The following is a 20,187-nucleotide window of genomic DNA, read 5'->3' as shown; positions in this document are numbered from 1 at the left end:
TTCTCATTGCAGTGGCTTCTCTTGTTGCGGAGCACGGGCTCTAGGCGTGCAGGCTTCAGTAGTTGTGGCACGCAGGCTCAGTAGTTGTGGCTCGCAGGCTCTAAAGCACAGGCTCAGCACAGGCTTAGTTGCTCTGCGGCATGTGCGATCCTCCCAGACCAGGGCTTGAACCCGTGTCCCCTGCATTGGCAGGTGGCTTCTTAACCACTGTACCACCAGGGAAGTCCCAGCTCTCACTATTCTTGAGTACTTTTATATGTTTGAAAATCACCATGAAGAAAAGAGAGAAAGACAGACAAATGGAGGAAGGGAAAGAGGAAAAGAAAAATGAAAAAGGAAAGGAAACAAACAGGGAAAGAATCAAGAAAAGAAATGCAAGGATGTCATGGTGCAAGAATTTTTAGGGCAGTGAAACTACTCTGCATGATTCTGTAATGAGGACACATGCAGTTATACGTGTCACAACCCATAGACTGTGCAATCCAAAGAGTAAACCCTAATGTAAACTATGAGCCTTTGTTAACAATACCATATTAATGCAAGATGTTAATAATAGGGAAAACTGGCAGTTGGGGGTGGAAGGTGGAGTGAGCAAAGGGGTATATGGGAGCTGACTGTACTTACTACTCATTTTTCGGTAAAACTAAAACTGCTCTAAAAAATAAAATCTTATTTTTTAATAAATTATGAAAAACTTTATATATCTAAGATATCCTTGCATTTCTTTCTAAATAAAATAGATCCAATTTTTAAAAAAAGAGACAAAAGATATAGAGGAAGTGAATAAAACAATCAATAACCTTCAATAACATTGGTTTTTCTTTTGCTTTTTTTTGTGACCTTGGGCAAGTTAATAACCTTGATTTTTTAATAGATATTACCTCATAAAATACTGAAGGTCTATCACAGAAGGGTCTAGAAAGATCTTTAAAGGCCTACCACTGAGAATGATACCAGCATCAAATGGATTCACATCTAAGTCTGAATTTTTAAAGAACAGATAATGCCTATTATTAACTAAACCCCAGAAAAAGAATACTCCCACAGTTAGCTTCGAAAAAATACATGTAACTTTACTACTCAAATCTGGTAAAGACAGTATTTTAAAAAGAAATAAAAATCGAAATATTTATATTCACAAAATCCAGCAAAATACCAAAAGGAAAATCACGATGTCTAATTAAAATATATTCCAGGAATATAAAGGAAATGTATCAGAAGAGTCTATAATGTTAATAAATTAAAAGATAAAAGGGCCAGTTCTTTCCTTATCAGTAGTAATTGGTAGATAATTACGAATTTTGACCACAACTAGGGACAAAGAGGAGATCTTACAAGCCTTTAGAAGGAGAGAAAAATTTTAAATGATCAATAATCGGATGCATCTCAATATCAAGAATAGAAATTAAAAGAAAGCAATATAAGGCCTTCAAAAAGTTAATGAAAAATTATTTCCAATCCAGAATTATATACGCAAAATTCTAAAAGAAAACTTAGGAAAAAACTGCGACCTTAGGTCAGGCAAAGATTTCTCAGGAACTACATCAAAAGCACAATCCATAAGTTAAAAACTTGGTAAATTGGGCTTCATCAAAATTAAAAATTTTTGTGCTTCAAATGACATCATTAAGAAAATAAAAACAGGAGAGGACCTTCAAGATGGCGGAGGAGTAAGATCTGGAGATCAGGTTCCTCCCCACAAATACATCAAAAATATAACTACATGTGGAACAACTTCTACAGAACACCTACTGAACACTGGCAGAAGACCTCAGACTTCCCAAAAGGCCAGAAACTCCGCACGTACATGGCCGTGTGTCTGACAGAGTCTTGGTGCTCCCACCAGGTGTCAGGCCTGAGCCTCTTAGGTGGGAGAGCCGAGTTCAGGACGTTTGTCCACCAGAGACCTCCCGGCCCCACATAATATCAACCAGTGAAAGTTCTCCCAGAGATCTCCATCTCAATGTTAAGAGCCAGCGCCACTCAACGACCAGTAAGCTCCAGCACTGGACACTCCATGCCAAACAACTAGCAAGACAGGAATTATACCCCACCCATTAGCAGAGAGGCTGCCTAAAATAATAATAAGGTCAGAGACACCCACAAACACACCACCAGATGCGGTCCTGCCCACCAGAAAGACAAGATCCAGCCTCATCCACCAGAACACAGGCACCAGGCCCCTCCACCAGGAAGCCTACACAACCCATTGAACCAACCTTACCCACTGGGGGCAGACACCAAAAACAACGGGAACTACGAACCTGCAGCCTGTGAAAAGGAGACCCCAAACACAGTAAGTTAAGCAAAATGAGAAGACAGAGAAATACACAGCAGATGAAGGAACAAGGTATAAACCGACCAGACCAAACAAATGAAGAGGAAATAGGCAGTCTACCTGAAAAGAATTCAGAGTAATGATGGTAAAGATGATCCAAAATCTTGGAAATAGAATGGAGAAAATACAAGAAATGTTTAACAAGGACCTAGAAGAACTAAAGAGCAAATAAACAATGATGAACAACACAGTAAACGAAATTAAAAATTCTCTAGAAGGAATCAGTAGCAGAATAACTGAGGCAGAAGAACGGATAAGTGACCTGGAAGATAAAATAGTGGAAATAACTACTGTAGAGTAGAATAAAGGAAAAAAAAATGAAAAGAATTGAGGACAGTCTCAGACACCTCTGGGACAACATTAAACGCACCAACATTCGAATTATAGGGGTCCCAGAAGAAGAACAGAAAAAGAAAGGGACTGGGAAAATATTTGAAGAGATTATAGTTGAAAACTTCCCTAACATGGGAAAGGAAATAGTTAATCAAGTCCAGGAAGCACAGAGAGACCCATACAGGATAAATCCAAGGATAAACACGCCAAGACACATATTAATCAAACTATCAAAAATTAAGTACAAAGAAAAAATATTAAAAGCAGCAAGGGAAAAGCAACAAATAACATACAACGGAATCCCCATAAGGTTAACAGCTGATTTTTCAGCAGAAACTCTCCAAGCCAGAAGGGAGTGGCAGGACATATTTAAAGTGATGAAGGGGAAAAACCTACAACCAAGATTACTCTACCCAGCAAGGATCTCATTCAGATTTGACAGAGAAATTAAAACCTTTACAGACAAGCAAAAGCTGAGAGAGTTCAGCACCACCAAACCAGCTTTACAACAAATGCTAAAGGAAGTTCTCTAGGCAGGAAACACAAGAGAAGGAAAAGACCTACAATAACAAACCCAAAACAATTAAGAAAATGGTAATAAGAACATACATATTGATAATTACCCTAAATGTAAATGGATTAAATGCTGCAACCAAAAGACACAGGCTGGCTGAATGGATACAAAAACAAGACCCGTATATATGCTGTCTACAAGAGACCCCACTTCAGACCTAGGGACACATACAGACTGAAAGTGAGGGGATGGAAAAAGATATTCCATGCAAATGGAAATCACAAGAAAGCGGGAGTAGCAATTCTCATATCAGACAAAACAGACTTTAAAACAAAGACTATTACAAGAGACAAAGAAGGAAACTACATAATGATCAAGGGATCAATCCAAGAAGAAGATATAACAATTGTAAATATTTCTGCACCCAACATAGGAGCACATCAATACATAAGGCAAATACTAACAGCCATAAAAGGGGAAATCGACAGTAACACAATCATAGTAGGAGACTTTAACACCCCACGTTCACCAAGGGATAGATCATCCAAAATGAAAATAAATAAGGAAACACAAGCTTTAAATAATACATTAAACAAGATGGACTTAATTGATATTTATAGGACATTCCATCCAGAAACAACAGAATACACTTTCTTCTCAGGTGCTCATGGAACATTCTCCAGGATAGATCATATCTTGGGTCAAAAATCAAGCCTTGGTAAATTTAAGAAAATTGAAATCATATCAAGTATCTTTTCAGACCACAACACTATGAGACTAGATATCAATTACAGGAAAAAATGTGTAAAAAATACAAACACATGGAGTCTAAACAATACACTACTAAATAACCAAGAGATCACTGAAGAAATCAAAGAGGAAATCAAAAAATACCTAGAAACAAATGACAATGAAAACACGACGACCCAAAACCTATGGGATGCAGCAAAAGCAGTTCTAAGAGGGAAGTTTATAGCAATACAATCCTACCTTAAGAAACAAGAAACATCTCAAATAAACAACCTAACCTTACACCTAAAGCAATTACAGAAAGAAAAAAAAAAACCCCAAAGTTAGCAGAAGGAAAGAAATCATAAAGATTAGATCAGAAATAAATGAAAAAGAAATGAAGGCAAAAGATCAATAAAACTAAAAGCTGGTTCTTTGAGAAGATAAACAAAATTGATACACCGTTAGCCAGACTCATCAAGAAAAAAAGGGAGAAGACTCAAATCAATAGAATTAGAAATGAAAAAGGAGAAATAACAACTGACACTGCAGAAATACAAAGGATCATGAGAGAGTACTACAAGCAACTATATGCCAATAAAATGGACAACCTGGAAGAAATGGACAAATTCTTAGAAATGCACAACCTTCCAAGACTGAACCAGGAAGAAATAGAAAATATGAACAGACCAATCACAAGCACTGAAATTGAAACTGTGATTAAAAATCTTCCAACAAACAAAAGCCCAGGACCAGATGGCTTCAGAGGCAAATTCTATCAAACATTTAGAGAAGATCTAACACCTATCCTTCTCAAACTCTTCCAAAATATAGCAGAGGGAGGAACACTCCCAAACTCATTCTACGAGGCCACCATCACCCTGATACCAAAACCAGACAAAGATGTCACAAAGAAAGAAAACTACAGGCCAGTATCACTGATGAACACAGATGCAAAAATCCTCAACAAAATACTGGCAAACAGAATTCAACAGCACATTAAAAGGATCATACACCATGATCAAGTGTGGTTTATCCCAGGAATGCAAGGATTCTTCAATATATGCAAATCAATCAATGTGATACACCATATTAACAAATTGAAGGAGAAAAACCATATGATCGGACTTCCCTGGTGGCGCAGTGGTTGAGAGTCTGCCTGCCAATGCAGGGGACACGGGTTCGAGCCCTGGTCTGGGAAGATCCCACATGCCACGGAGCAACTAGGCCCGTGAGCCACAATTACTGAGCCTGCGCGTCTGGAGCCTGTGCTCCGCAACAAGAGAGGCCGTGATAACGAGAGGCCCGCACACCGCGATGAAGAGTAGCCCCCACTTGCCGCAACTAGAGAAAGCCCTCACACAGAAACGAAGACCCAACACAGCCATAAATAAATAAATAAATAAAATTTTTTAAAAAAATAATAATAATCACTTAAAAAAAAAAAACAAAACCATATGATCATCTCAATAGATGCAGAGAAAGCTTTCGACAAAATTCAACACCCATTTATGATAAAAACCCTCCAGAAAGTAGACATAGAGGGAACTTTCCTCAACATAATAAAGGCCATATATGACAAACCCACAGCCAACATCGTCCTCAGTGGTGAAAAACTGAAACCATTTCCAGTAAGATCAGTAACAACACAAGGTTGCCCACTCTCACCACTATTATTCAACATCGTTTTGGAAGTTTTAGCCACAGCAATCAGAAAAGAAAAAGAAATAAAAGGAATCCAAATCGGAAAAGAAGAGGTAAAGCTGTCACTGTTTGCAGATGACATGATGCTATACATAGAGAATCCTAAAGATGCTACCAGAAAACTACTAGACCTAATCAATGAATTTGGTAAAGTAGCAGGATACAAAATTAATGCACAGAAATCTCTTGCATTCCTATACACTAATGATGAAAAATCTGAAAGTGAAATTAAGAAAACACTCCCATTTACCACTGCAACAAAAAGAATAAAAAGCTAGGAATAAATCTACTTAAGGAGACAAAAGACCTGTATGCAGAAAATTATAAGACACCGATGAAAGAAATTAAAGATGATACAAATAGATGGAGACATATACCATGTTCTTGGATTGGAAGAATCAACAGTGTGAAAATGACTATACTACCCAAAGCAATCTACAGATTCAATGCAACCCCTATCAAACTACCACTGGCATTTTTCACAGAACTAGAACAAAAAACCTCACAATTTGTATGGAAACACAAACGACCCCAAATAGCCAAAGCAATCTTGAGGAAGAAAAACAGAGCTGGAGGAATCAGGCTCCCTGACTTCAGACTGTACTACAAAGCTGCAGTAATCAAGACAGTATGGTACTGGCACAAAAACAGAAACATAGATCAATGGAACAAGATAGAAAGCCCAGAGATAAACCCACACACCTATGGTCAACTAATCTATGACAAAGGAGGCAAGGCTATACAATGGAGAAAAGACAGCCTCTTCCATAAGTGATGCTGGGAAAACTGGACAGCTACATGTAAAGGAATGAAATTAGAACACTCCCTAACACCATACACAAAAATGAACTCAAAACGGATTAAAGACCTAAATGTAAGGCCAGACACTATAAAACTCTTAGAGGAAAACATAGGCAGAACACTCCATGACATAAAGCACAGCAAGATCCTTTTTGACCCACCTCCTAGAGAAATGGAAATAAAAACAAAAATAAACAAATGGGACCTAATGAAACTTAAAAGCTTTTGCACAGCAAAGGAAACCATAAACAAGACCAAAAGACAACCCTCAGAATGGGAGAAAATATTTGCAAATGAAGCAACTGACAAAGGATTAATCTCCAAAATTTACAAGCAGCTCATGCAGCTCAATATCAAAAAAACAAACAACCCAATCCAAAAATGGGCAGAAGACCTCAACAGACATTTCTCCAAAGAAGATACACAGATTGCCAACAAACACATGAAAGAACGCTTAACATCATTAATCATTAGAGAAATGCAAATCAAAACTACAATGAGATATCATCTCACACCGGTCAGAATGGCCATCATCAAAAAATCTACAAACAATAAATGCTGGAGAGGGTGTGGAGAAAAGGGAACCCTCTTGCACTGCTGGTGGGAATGTAAATTGATACAGCCACTATAGAGAACAGTATGGAGGTTCCTTAAAAAACTAAAACTGGAACTACCATACAACCCAGCAATCCCACTACTGGGCATATACCCTGAGAAAACCATAATTCAAAAAGAGTCATGTACCACAATGTTCATTTCAGCTCTATTTACAGTAGCCAGGACATGGAAGCAACCTAAGTGTCCATCAACAGATGAATGGATAAAGAAGATGTGGCACATATATACAATGGAATATTACTCAGCCATAAAAAGGAATGAAATTGAGTTATTTGTATAGTGAGGTGGATGGACCTAGAGTCTGTCATACAGAGTGAAGTAAGTCAGAAAGAGAAAAACAAATACCATATGCTAACACATATATATGGAACCTAAGGGGAAAAAAAAATGGTCATGAAGAACCTAGGGGCAAGACGGGAATAAAGATGCAGAACTACTAGAGAATGGAGTTGACGATATGGGGAGGGGGAAGGGTAAGCTGGGACAAAGTGAGAGAGTGGCATGGACATATATATATACCACCAAATGTAAAACAGATAGCTAGTGGGAAGCAGCCGCATAACACAGGGACATCAGCTCAGTGCTTTGTGATCACCTAGAGGGGTAGGATAGGAAGGGTGGGAGGGAGACGCAAGAGGGAGGAGATATGGGGATATATGTATATGTATAGCTGATTCACTTTGATATAAAGCAGAAACTAACACACCACTGTAAAGCAATGATACTCCAACAAAGATGTTAAAAAAAAAAAAAACCCAAAAACTTCACATGGAAAAGTAAGAGTAATAAGAAAGACTATTCCTACTGGATGCTGTATTATAATAAAAAGATATAACATCTAAAATAGTGTGGTACCAGCATGTGAATAAACAGAAAGGTTAAAAAAAGAAAATAGTAAACATCTGCATACATATGAGAATTTAGTACATAATGAAAATGACTTCTAATTAATGTTGAAAAGAATGATTATTCAATAATGGCTGTGACAAACGGGTAGCCATTTGAAAACAATAAAATAAAATAAATTCCAGATGAAGTGAAAATTTCACCAAGGAAGATGAAATTAGTACTAAAAGAAACCATGGAAGAAAAATGTTTCAATTATAATTGAATAGGAAAAGTCTAAGTATATCACAACATCAGAAATGATAAAGAGATTTAGAAATTCAACTGCAAAATTTAAAAATAAAATTTTCTCCCTAGGAAGAAAAAACATATACGAAGTCAAAAAGACAGGCAACAGGTGAGACAAAAGTAGCCACAAACCATATCTGTATATTGTATATCTACATTTCATTTGTTAATCCTGCCATGAAACAAACACAGTTTCCGGACTGGAGAAGGAAGCAACTGTTTACTCACAGAGCACTTTCACACCATTTCTCACACCCCAATTCCCCATGGGTCTAACGTCCCTGTGCGTGCAGGGGGTTGTGCACCTATCACAGGGGCGGAACCCCAAAAATATTTATCTCAGAGCTTATATAAGAGTTGCTGGGGACTTCCCTGGTGGCGCAGTGAGTAAGAATCTGCCTGTCAATGTAGGGGAGACGGGTTCGAGCCCTGGTCCAGGAAGATCCCACATGCCACGGAGCAACTAAGCCCGTGAGCCACAACTACTGAGCCCGTGCGCCTACAGCTCATGTTCCGCAACAAAGAGAAGCCACCGCAATGAGAAGCCCACGCACCGCAACAAAGAGTAGCCCCCACTCACCACAACGAGAGAAAGCCCATGCACAGCAACGAAGACCCAACACAGCCAAATATAAATAAATAAATAAATAAATTTTTTTAAAAAAAGAGTTCCTGGCATGTCTGCCCTTCTTCATCTCTGGAGAGAGAGCAAACTTGCTCTGAGAAGTAAACAAATCCTTCTGGGGAGAGAGGGGGAAGGCCTCTATTTACCAATCTGGAATGTCAACAAATGGCTCTGGGGAAAGATAAGACTTTCACTCTAGCACTCTATCTTTAAAGCTGTTATCAATTAATCAGGTGCCAGAGGTCTTTGGTTGGAAAGCCCTCACTCTTTAAAAATGGGAAAATATTCATCGAGCAGTGCTTCCTGATGATATCACAAATGGCTAACTTCCTGAAAAAATAAAAACATCTATAAGTCAATAAGAAAACCCAAAGGGCACAGGAAATGTAAAGGAATCTATGAAGAAAAATTCATCCTCACTCATAATAAGAAAAATGAAAATGTGACACATTTTCCACTACCATACAAAGATCCAAAGGCAAAACTTGCCTTTTGGCCAGGCAAGTTCTTCTATAAAAGGCAACTTGATAATACTTCACTAAATTATAAAAGGACATATCACTTTCCAGGCAATTCTACTTTCACATGTGCAAAATGATGACGTATAGGGTCTTTCAATAATTGCACTATTTGCTAGAGCAGAATACTGCAAAAATTATCACTAGGAAACTAATGGAATTATATGACTGTACATCCATACGACTGAATATTAAAAATCACAAAAATGAAGCAGATAATGCTTTAAATTAGGTATGGAATACTACAAAAGATATATTTTTAAGTAAAACAAAAGGTTGCCTCTACAGGAAAAATACATGGTTGTGGTAACAAAAATGTGGTATGGGAAGTTGTTTTTCCAATGTATACCCTTCTGAACAATTTAGATTTTCTTTTAACCAAGTATTACCAATTCTTAGTATTTCAACTCAATAAAGTAGGAAACTAAAGTTATTCAAGCAAAATTACATATCATTTATTTCATTAAAGTAACATTTTAATAAAATTGTATTTTTTGGTAAAGTATCCATCTATCTATCCATCTTTCAAATGAAGACAGAAGGAAACAGGTGAGCATGGGGGGATACATATGCGCACTCCTACTAGAAGAAATGAACAGAGACCATTCCAAGCAAAGGGGTAACATGATAAAAGGCACACAGAGGTCAAACTGAATTCAGGGAAAAGAAAGGAGAGATTAAGGCCACAGAGAAAAGGGACTTGTAATGCAAAAGCATTTGAATTTTATCTTTCAGCAAAAGCAAACAATGACTTTAAAAACAAACATATATGGGGATAGCATAGATAATCCTAATACATAAATTCTGACCAGACTGAGAACAAAACCAGTATTTATGCACCAAACCTGGTGACTTTCTCAGTGTTTCTCTTTAAGGAGAAACAGTATTTATTTCAAATATCGCTCTTAAGAAAATCTAGCAAAGTGAAGATGCTACTGACATTTCTGTTACCAGGAAAAAATGTACAAGTACTAAAGCTTGAAAAAGTGACAGTTCAATCAGGAAAGCTCAAGGAAAAAAAAAAAAAACAAAGAAAATTATAGCTCCCCAGGCTCAAACTGAAACACTAAATAGAGATAACATATATCTTAGAAGATAAACAATTTGGTGAATGTGCCTTAAGTATTATAATTTAAGGTTAGCAAAGAAATTTGAAACAGAAAATCTACTATTAAAAGGACATTTGAATTGTTTAAACAACATCAGAAAGACGTCATTGAAATATCTAAGAATGTCTTTCTGAATACTATGAAATCCAAGATCCTTTTTTCATGCTCCCATTCAGTTTCACCCTCCACCACCAAATATCCCTCCATCACACAGATGCTTCTTAAAAAAAACAAAATTTATTTGTCTGGTAACTGACAAGATTACTGCCACTGGAAGCAAATGCAAGAGAGAAAAGAGATACTGTTACACATTAAATGGGAGACAAATTATAAAAGTGCTATTCAACAGCATAAAATTAGGTACTATGAGATCTAATATGATAAAATTCTTTATGAATTTCATTTTTTTCCTGAAATTCATTTATAATCTTTTTTGAGGGTACTGAACATAATATTTCCTGGCAAGCCATCCATGAAACAAACTATAAACGTAGGTACCTAAATGATTTAGACTCCCTACACAGAATTATTTGATAATAAATATCAACTTTCAGAAGTCTTATACCAAAAACAACCATGGGTCAAACTTAAAAAAACTTACAGGCTGAGATAAATGAGCCAGAAACAAATAAAAAATAAATAGATTGAAAAAAAATTAGAACGTAGTAACAAAGTGCCCTAAACAAACACTGGTTATTAATTTTGCAAATTCTGTTAAGTACCCCAACTAAACCATCTAGTATTGTGCCTTGAATAAAATAAAAATATACTGTAGTCACTTCAAATTGCGTTCAGAATCGTATTACAAGCTATTAGTCTCATCATGACATAATAGTCTCCATTTTAATCAAAAACATGATTTCCCAGCTAATTATCTAATTAGACATTTTCATTATAAAGACATATTTTTAATCAAAATCAAATTAATCTTTAAAAAGCAAAATTCTGCCATTTCTAAAGATGTTCACAAGAATAGAGTACAAGCTAAATAAGTTATTTCAAGCAAGAGTATCGTAAGTTTTGAGCAAAAACTACTGAGGTTAATACCTATACAAACTATAAATATGTATTACCATTGGTCTCAAAATGCATCTAGATACATAAATTCTGCCACAGTAAATGAAAATCAGTCTCATGGTATAATCTCATAAGCACAATGTTGAGAAAAGAAACCAAATATAAAAATCATACAATATGATCCCACTGATTTAAAGTTTAAATAAGAAACAGGCAAAATTAATTCTATTTCCTAGGTGTGCATAAATAAAAGAAAGAACTATCCAGAAATATAAGGAGATGTTTAGAATTCAGTCAGAATAGTAAATAAGAAGATGGAGGCGGAATCACTGAGAAGGGGAAGAAGTTGAGGGGCGGGGGTAAGAAGCGCTGGGCATTTTGGTACTTCCCGATCCTACTGAGGCTTACGTGAACTCTTGCTTTTAATAATTTTTTCAACTACACATTTGTATTCTATGTAATGTTCTGTATGTGTGTGTTAGTTTACAATTTAAATCAAAGAAAAGGGGGAAGAAGGAAGGAAATAAAGCCACTAGTGAGTTACAGCACCAGTGGCTTCCAGAGACCTTGACTGAAACTGAGGAAGCATGTCCCTAAAGTCAAGTTCCGGGGCAGCCGCTTGATTTCTCAACCTCATAACTGTGGCAGAGGTGTCAGTTCCTCTAGAAGCCAGGTTGGGTGGTACAGTTCTGAGAGTCATTACTGCAAGTTCACTCTAGATACCCTTCCTTCCTCCATCCCTTCCAATGATTGGTAAGCCCTTAATCCCTTTCTATTTATCATATCTAGAGTAGTTTCTCTTATCAGCACATGAACCCTAACTAATGCACTTCATCAAGAAAGTTCAAGAAAAAAAAAAAAAAAAGGAATTTCCAATATGAAGTATTAACAGTAACAAAGCAGAAGGGCTAGACACTGACCATTAACCTGATACTTACCTGTCATTTACAACAGATTTCTTAGCACAAGCATAAAAACTAAATATTTAACACTTTAAGGAGTTGATTTTTAGCTTTTATAACACAAAAAGGGGTGGTGAAGAAGGGAAAAGTATAGAGGCGTGAAGAGGAATGAAAACCAGAGTTTCTGTTACCTGGAGTCTCGTATTCATTTCCAAGAAATAAAAATTCTTTTTTGAGTCCACAAGGAATTCTACGGTTCCAGCAGAAGAATAATTTACTGCTTTGGCAAGGGCTACAGCTTGTTCTCCCATTGCTCTTCGAGTCTCAGAATCCAGAAAAAGGCTGCAAATAAGAAAGAGTAATTTCCTTCATTTTGAACAAAAATTAAGTAACCTTTTGTGTGCATTACATAAAAATTTTCTTAACGTTTACTCAGATATGATCATCTGTATCAACTTAAGATTTCATATTATATGCTTTACATATGCTTATAATGTATGCTTATTGTGTTATTAAGCATAACATTTAAATAAATCAACTTAATATTTTTATAAAACATTTGAACTTTCCACACTACACTGCAACTTCAATCAATCTATAAAATATACAGTTACTTTAGCACAAGTAGTTGTTTTCTACGAGTAAAATTTAACATATGTATTCATTTCTCCAAGTAAGATTGGAAGTCGTGCCCTATGGAGAAAACGTGTATTAGGTGAGCTTCCTTCAGGCAAGCATTATAGCACTGCTGGCCAAGACGGTGAGTTCAATGTTAATGAATCAATAGTATATATTAAAATAAGGTGTCTTTCAACAGAAACACATACAAAACAAGGTTATGTATTGATCGGTTGATGAAAATGCTCTGACCAGAGGCTCACAGAAACTTAATTCTGTATCTCCCCTGGGAGCAATGCTTCAGTATTTATTAATTCAGTATTCACAGTGACTTTATAAAACATAACTACCACAGGACTTCCCTGGTGGTGCAGTGGTTAAGAATCCGCCTGCCAGTGCAGGGGACACAATTTCAAGCTCTGGTCCAGGAAGATCCCACGTGCCGCAGAGCAACTAAACCCATGTGCCCCAACTACTGAGCCTGCGCTCTACAGCCCGCGAGCCGCAACTACTGAGCCCACGTGCCACAACTACTGAAGTCCTCATGCCTAGAGCCTGTGCTCCACAACAAGAGAAGCCACCACAATGAGAAGCCCGTGCACTGCAACAAAGAGTGGCCCCTGCTCGCCACAACTAGAGAAAGCCCGCATGCAGCAATGAAGACCCAACACAGCCAAAAATAAATTAATTAATTAAAAAAAAACATAACTACCACAAATAACAAGAATCCACTGTACATCTAATAAATCCTCAAAACTTTTATTTCACAATAAAAAAGCACCTTCCAGCAGGCAAGTAAAGGGTTTCAATGAACCCTGAAAAGAATATTATCAAATCATTTCTGCATTTTCACATATTTTGCTTCTATGCAAAAAAGGCTCTGAGAAATAAAACACTGACTACTTTTCTATTTGTGGATTAAAATTATTCTCAAATGTGTAAGATTTAGATGACATTTCATGAACTTTTTATTATGGAAGAGTATAATGAACTTGCACATACCTGCTTCCCATATGTAACAATTATTACTACATAGCTGTTCTTGTTTTGTCTATGCTGCATGTCCACTTTTCTACCAGCCCCACCCCCCCCCCTTTTTTTTTTTTTTGGCTGTGCCACGCAGCTTATGGGATCTCAGTTCCCCGACCGGGGACTGAACCCAGGCCACAGCAGTGAAAGCCCAGAATCCTAACCACTAGGCCATCAGGGAACTTCTCCATTTTTTTTTTTTTTTTAAAACAAATCCCAAATTAGGTATCGCTTCTTCCATAAAAAAGACTTCCATATCTGTTTCTATAAGTACTCTTTTATAACATAATCACACTTTTAAAATTAACAAGAGCTCCTTAATAGCTTTAATATCCAGTTAGTATTCAAATTTCCTGGATTATCTCATAAATATCTTTTTAGAGCTAATATCTTTGAATCAGGATCCAAATAAGATCTAGCCACTGCATTTGACTGGTTTTTACATCTTTATGATTCTTTTAACTTGTAATGCCCTCTTCTTTTTTTAAGCCAAGGATCTGGTCATTTTCCTGTCTCATTCCTCTACATGCAATGTCCACAAGGTCTTTTAACATCCATATTCCATTTCTATTTCTTGTAAACTGCTGATTAGATCTAGAGCCTTGAATAGATTCAGGTTTGACTGGCTGAGGGCGAGGCAAGGATACTTCACAGGTGGGAAGTGGACTTCATACTGTCTCCCTGTCGATGACATTAGGATTCATCATTGGATTCGGATGTTACGAATCTTATCTACCTATTATAAATAACAGTTCTGCATTAACCTAACAAATACAGGCATAGATGACATTTCAACAATAATGGCTGACAAAATTAATGCAACCAAAAAGAAAAAAAAGGAAATGCAACTAAAGATTAACATCGTAACATTTGGATAATCTCAAGCACAGGTGAGTAAAACTATTTTTGTCCTGTCTGGTCTTATTCTTTCCCTTGTCATAAACTCTGCTAGTGATACTCAGAGCTGCAAGCAAGCTCACCACTGCACTCAAAGCACAGAGGGAGATTCTTACTCCAGGAATTGAAAACTGCATATTCCATTTATTTTAATATTTCACAACACACAAATACATATCAAGTCACTATTAACCATCGGTTCTAGTTTTTTTTCCTACTGCTTTAAGTTTTCCTTGGATTTTTCTCTAAATTAATAGATGAGATGTTCATATGAAAAACTTACATTTCTAGAGAAAGAAAGGAAACAAATAAAAATCATGATTCAAGGTTCCCAGTCTGTGAAAGATTTCTATCCCAGGTAAGACTTGAGTGGATTTCGAATAAAAAGAGAAAGTTAATTATATTGGAAATGTTAAGGCAAGAAGATAAGAAAACATAAGACTGCAAAAGTGGTATGTCAGAGACTATTACTGTTCTACCATCATCCCGTCCCCTTTTTCCATTCAACTAGCTGGGCACACGGTTACTTCGGGAAAACAGACATATCCCAGACTCCCTAGAAAAGTACCTAACTTCGGATCACTGCCAAGTCAACAACACCGGCAGGTTCAAAGACTCTTCCTAAAGACACAGAACGTTCCTTTTGGTTCTCTTCTTCCATTCGTCTTACATCCTGGTTCTGGGCCAAGAGATAAAGGGCTACACCCCATGTAGGCCACAAAGGGCTGTTCTTCACAACATGGTGAAGGTGAGAAAGATTCTGACAGGTTCATGTTTTGGGGGAGGAAATCAGGGTATGAAGATGGACAAATGAAGGTTGAGATGCCCATTAGATATCAAAATGTAGGTGTTGCGCAGACTGTTGGATATTTAAATCTATAATTTGAGGGAGATATAGGATTTGATTTTTACCAATACTCCGTGATTTAAAAAATCCACTCATATTCAGACCTAATCTTTTCAGAAATCACACACGCACATTTTTTCAAGGCACACTGGCTAGGCTGATTAAGCTACAATTGGTTATATTCCTTAATGTCTGGTTACTAAAAATACCAATGAACACTCAACTGGGGATTTTTAAGAACTAAGAGGAAACCAGAATATATATAAATACCAACCTAGCGTCAAAGTAGAAACAAAGCTCCATGAAATTGCTACACCAAACACATGACAGGTGGCTTGGAGAAGTGCCCAAAGTAGTTCTGATGAATCAAGGAATCTCTAAGAACCATGCCCCAAAAGCCTCTTCATGGTAGGATAAACTCGGGAAATTCAGGATCAACTTTATGAAACTTTTGCCAACCGGAGAGCCCAGAAAGTAGGTATCCCAGAAATTCCACGTGCTCAGACACACCAACAGGGTCGAGGCTACCTAGAAGACTATGGGAGTCAGAGTGGGTTATCACCCCACTTTTTCCTCTAATAAAACCCCAACTTCTTGTTCAAGTATTCTCTCACTTTCATGCACTGAAGTACTGAGAAAGATCAAGTGGCAAATTCTTAATTATAGAAATATACATTAAGACCACTTCAAACTAAAAACCTTCTACACAGCCAAGGAAACTATCAACAAAATGAAAAGGTAACCTACTGAATAGAAGAAAATATTTGCAAATCATATGTCTGATAAGGGGTTAGTACTCAATATACATAAAGAATTCATACAACCCAGTAACAGGAAAAAAATCTGATTCTAAAATGGGCAAAAGATCTAAAAAGACACTTTTCCAAAGAAAACACACAGATCGCCAACAGGTACATGAAAAGGTGCTCAACATCACTGATCATCAGGGAAATGTACATCAAAACCACAATGAGATATCACCTCACACCTGCTAGGATGGCTATTATCAGAAAGACAAGAAATAACAAGTGTTGGCAGGGATGTGAAGACAAGGGAACCCTTGTGCACTGCTGGTAGGAATGTAAGTTGGTGCAGCCATTCTGGAAAACAGTATGGAAGTTACTTTAAAAGTTAAAAACAGAACTACCATACGATCCAGCAATTCCACTTCTGGGTATTTATCCGAAGAAAACAAAAACACAAACTTGAAAAGAAACATGCACCCCCATGTTCACTGCAGCATTATTTACAATAGCCAAGACATGGAAACAACCTAAGTGTCCACTGCTGTATGGATGAAGCAATGTGGTATATATATATGTATGTGTATTATATATATGTATACACACACACACACACATACACACATGCAGTGGAATATTATTCAACCATAAAAAAGAATGAAACCTTGGGAATCCCCTGGCAGGCCAGTGGTTAGGACTCCGGGCTTTCACTGCCAAGCGTGCAGGTTCGATCCCTGGTCAAGGAACTAAGATCCTACAAGCTGCACAGCCAAAAAAAAAAAAAACCCAAAAAACAAAAAAGGAATGAAATCTCGCCATTTGTGACAACATGGATGGACTTTGAGGGCATTATGCTAACTGCAATAAGTCAGACAGAGAAAGACAAACACTGTATGATCTCACTTATACGTGGAATCTTAAAAAAAAAAAAAAACAAAAAAAACAAGCTCATAGATGCAGAAATCAGATTGACGGTTGAGGGGGAGGGGGACATAAACGGTACAAACTTCCAATTATAAATAAGTCGTGGAGATGTAATGTACAGCATGGTGACTATAGATGATAATACTGTATTGCCTATTTGACAGTTGCTAAGAGAGTAGATCTTAAAAGTTCTCATTACAAAAAAAAAAATTCTGTAACTATATATGGTGATGGATGTTAATTAGACTTCCTATGGTGATTTCACAATATATACAAATATCGAATTGTTATATTGTAAACCTTAAACTAATATAGTTGACCCCTGAACAACACAGGTTTGAACTGTGAGGATCCACTTACACTTTTCAATACTAAATATTACAGAACTACAAGATCCAAGGTCAGCTGACTGCAGATACAGAGGAACCACATATACAGAGGGCCTACGTTAAAAGCTGTACGTGGATTTTCAATTGCATGGAGGGTCGGCACCCTTAACAACTGTGCTGTTCAAGAGATAATTATGTGTCAATTACACCTCAATAAGGAAAATTTTTAATATATACACACTAATAGATTCTACTATTACTAGTAAAGCAATTTTAGCTAATAAAATGGGAAAGAAATATATGAAATACATAAAAATCAGACTACTATGAAGTTTCCTTGGGAGAAGCTCTTACCTTGGTGCTTCCTCTACCACCTTCTGATTTCTTCGCTGAATTGAGCACTCTCTTTCATTGAGCCACAAGGCATTCCCATGTTTATCACCTAAAACCTGAAAGAGCAATAATACCACTTGAAAAATTACAGAGCCATCTCCATAGCATATGTGCCCAATTAACATTTTCTCCATGCAACACCCCTTGGATTTTAATACTCCAACCTCGTAAAACATATGTACCTCTCAAATACAGTCTTCTTTTGGTTGACATTAGTGGAGGAAAATTTTATATTTACCACTCCAAAACTCAACTGAACATTTTTATTAAAGACTTGAGGAAAAAATTCTCATCTTACATTTCCAATACACTGGGTAAAATATCAGAATCAATTGTACCAATTTTGTGAGGGACAATGAGTATCAATAAAGGGAATATAGTCTAGATTTCGGTGGCACGTAGGAGAGCCACAAGTATTATTACAAACATCTGTTTGTTGTTAATATTATCATGTCTGTTGATCAGGAAATGCTATTTCATTTGCAACCAGTATGTAGTCTGTTACTTATATATGGATATTTTTACTGTGCTTTATTTTTGTTATAAGAAACTGGTAAAAGGTCCGGGGTTAATATATAACATTATGCTTTTTCCCATTTGTAATAATGGGAAATAAACTGGAGTTTTTAATTTTAATAAAAATATATCCCAAATACTGAATGGGACATACTTTTACTTTAAAAAAAAAAAAAATCACTGTTTATCTGAAATTCAAATTTAACATATATCTTATTAGCTAAATCTGGGAACAGTAAAACATGCTCTTTATTAATGTTTTTGCATAGAATATTTGATCTTCAGAAACAGATTAATCTATTTTCATGATTAAGGAGTAGACGCATATTATTGAACGCATATATTTAAGTTCACGGAGGTAAAAGCTCTTCTAGAAGCCAAAAACAAGGCACTAATTTAAGCTCCAAACAGCTATGCCACCTCTCTGGGCAAGTCACTGTTTTCCCATGCATTATAAATAGTAGATAATATCATCTTAATATTTTATATGGCTGCTGAAAACATCAAATCAAAAGAGAACATGGTTTAACAAGTATAATAAACTATACAATGAACAGTTAATAAATGACTGCAAGGTTAATTTTTAGGAATAAAACCTACCTAAACCTCAAGAATGCTTCCAAACAAAGGAAAACATTACAGTAATGAAATGCCAGTAAGTTGGAATTTTATTTCTAAGACTCAAAGGTGACTGCATGAAGTACATCTAGAACTATTTTTAAACGTTAAATTTATTCTACCTTCTTTTTTATTCTAATTGACGTGGAAGTGAAAGTAGACTTAGTCTCCAAGAAATACAGCCACAATAACCAAGAATTCTTCGAAACATTTTCAACTGTAAAATATTAGATTCAAATATACACAGAATCAAGTTTGTTTTTCCCTGAAGTCTGTGTAACTGTGCCGCGCAGCTTGTGGGATCTTAGTTCCCAGACCAGGGATTGAACCCAGGCCATGGCAGTGAAAGCGCCAAGTCCTAACCACTGGACAACCAGGGAATTCTATTAATCAAATGAAGAGACAAAGTAACCAGAAAACATTATAAATAAAAAGTGCTTGTAAGGGAAGTTAATACTTAAACACATCATGAGTTTTTTAAACTTTTAATATAGCCCTTTACAGATATGCACGTACTGAATACGGAAAGATCTCCCAGATATATTGCTTACTGAAAAAGCTTTATCGTAATAGACTGCTCCACATAATGGCAAGCCCTTTAACATCCGTGGATCCAGCCCATAAAATGCCATCAGTGCCCTGGTTTAAACCACACAGAGCTGTGCCATTCCTACTGCCTGTACACAGTTTCAGCACGAGAAAGAACACAGTATGTGATAGCTCATGTGAAAAACAATAGTTGATATACATGTATATACTTCACAGACTATGGCAGGATATTCAAAAAACAGTAACAGTGCCCGCTTCTAGGGATAGAAACCAGGGGACTTGGAGACAAGGGTGAAAGAAGGCTTACTTTTCATTGAATACCCTTCATCATGTGCACAAATTATTTAACATTAATTAATTAAAACTGAAGAAAATAAGTAAA

General features: G+C 36.6%; 1 protein-coding gene across 1 annotated transcript in view; it reads right to left on the bottom strand.

Annotated features, from left to right (window-relative positions):
* The window catches only part of PCCA (propionyl-CoA carboxylase subunit alpha), a 374,750-nt gene that overhangs the window by 212,385 nt on the left and 142,178 nt on the right, over nt 1-20,187 (bottom strand). Inside the window, exons 11-12 of the mRNA XM_059903326.1 lie at nt 18,084-18,178; nt 12,534-12,684 (exon numbers count right to left, since the gene is read on the bottom strand). Of these exons, the coding sequence (XP_059759309.1) occupies nt 12,534-12,684; nt 18,084-18,178 (246 nt within the window). The remainder of the gene's footprint in view (nt 1-12,533; nt 12,685-18,083; nt 18,179-20,187) is intronic.

This window comes from Balaenoptera ricei, chromosome 18 (assembly GCF_028023285.1).
Source record: "Balaenoptera ricei isolate mBalRic1 chromosome 18, mBalRic1.hap2, whole genome shotgun sequence".
Taxonomy (NCBI): Eukaryota; Metazoa; Chordata; class Mammalia; order Artiodactyla; family Balaenopteridae; genus Balaenoptera; species Balaenoptera ricei.
The sequence above is the reverse complement of the archived record's forward strand: the minus strand, read 5'-3'. Positions and strand labels throughout refer to the sequence as shown.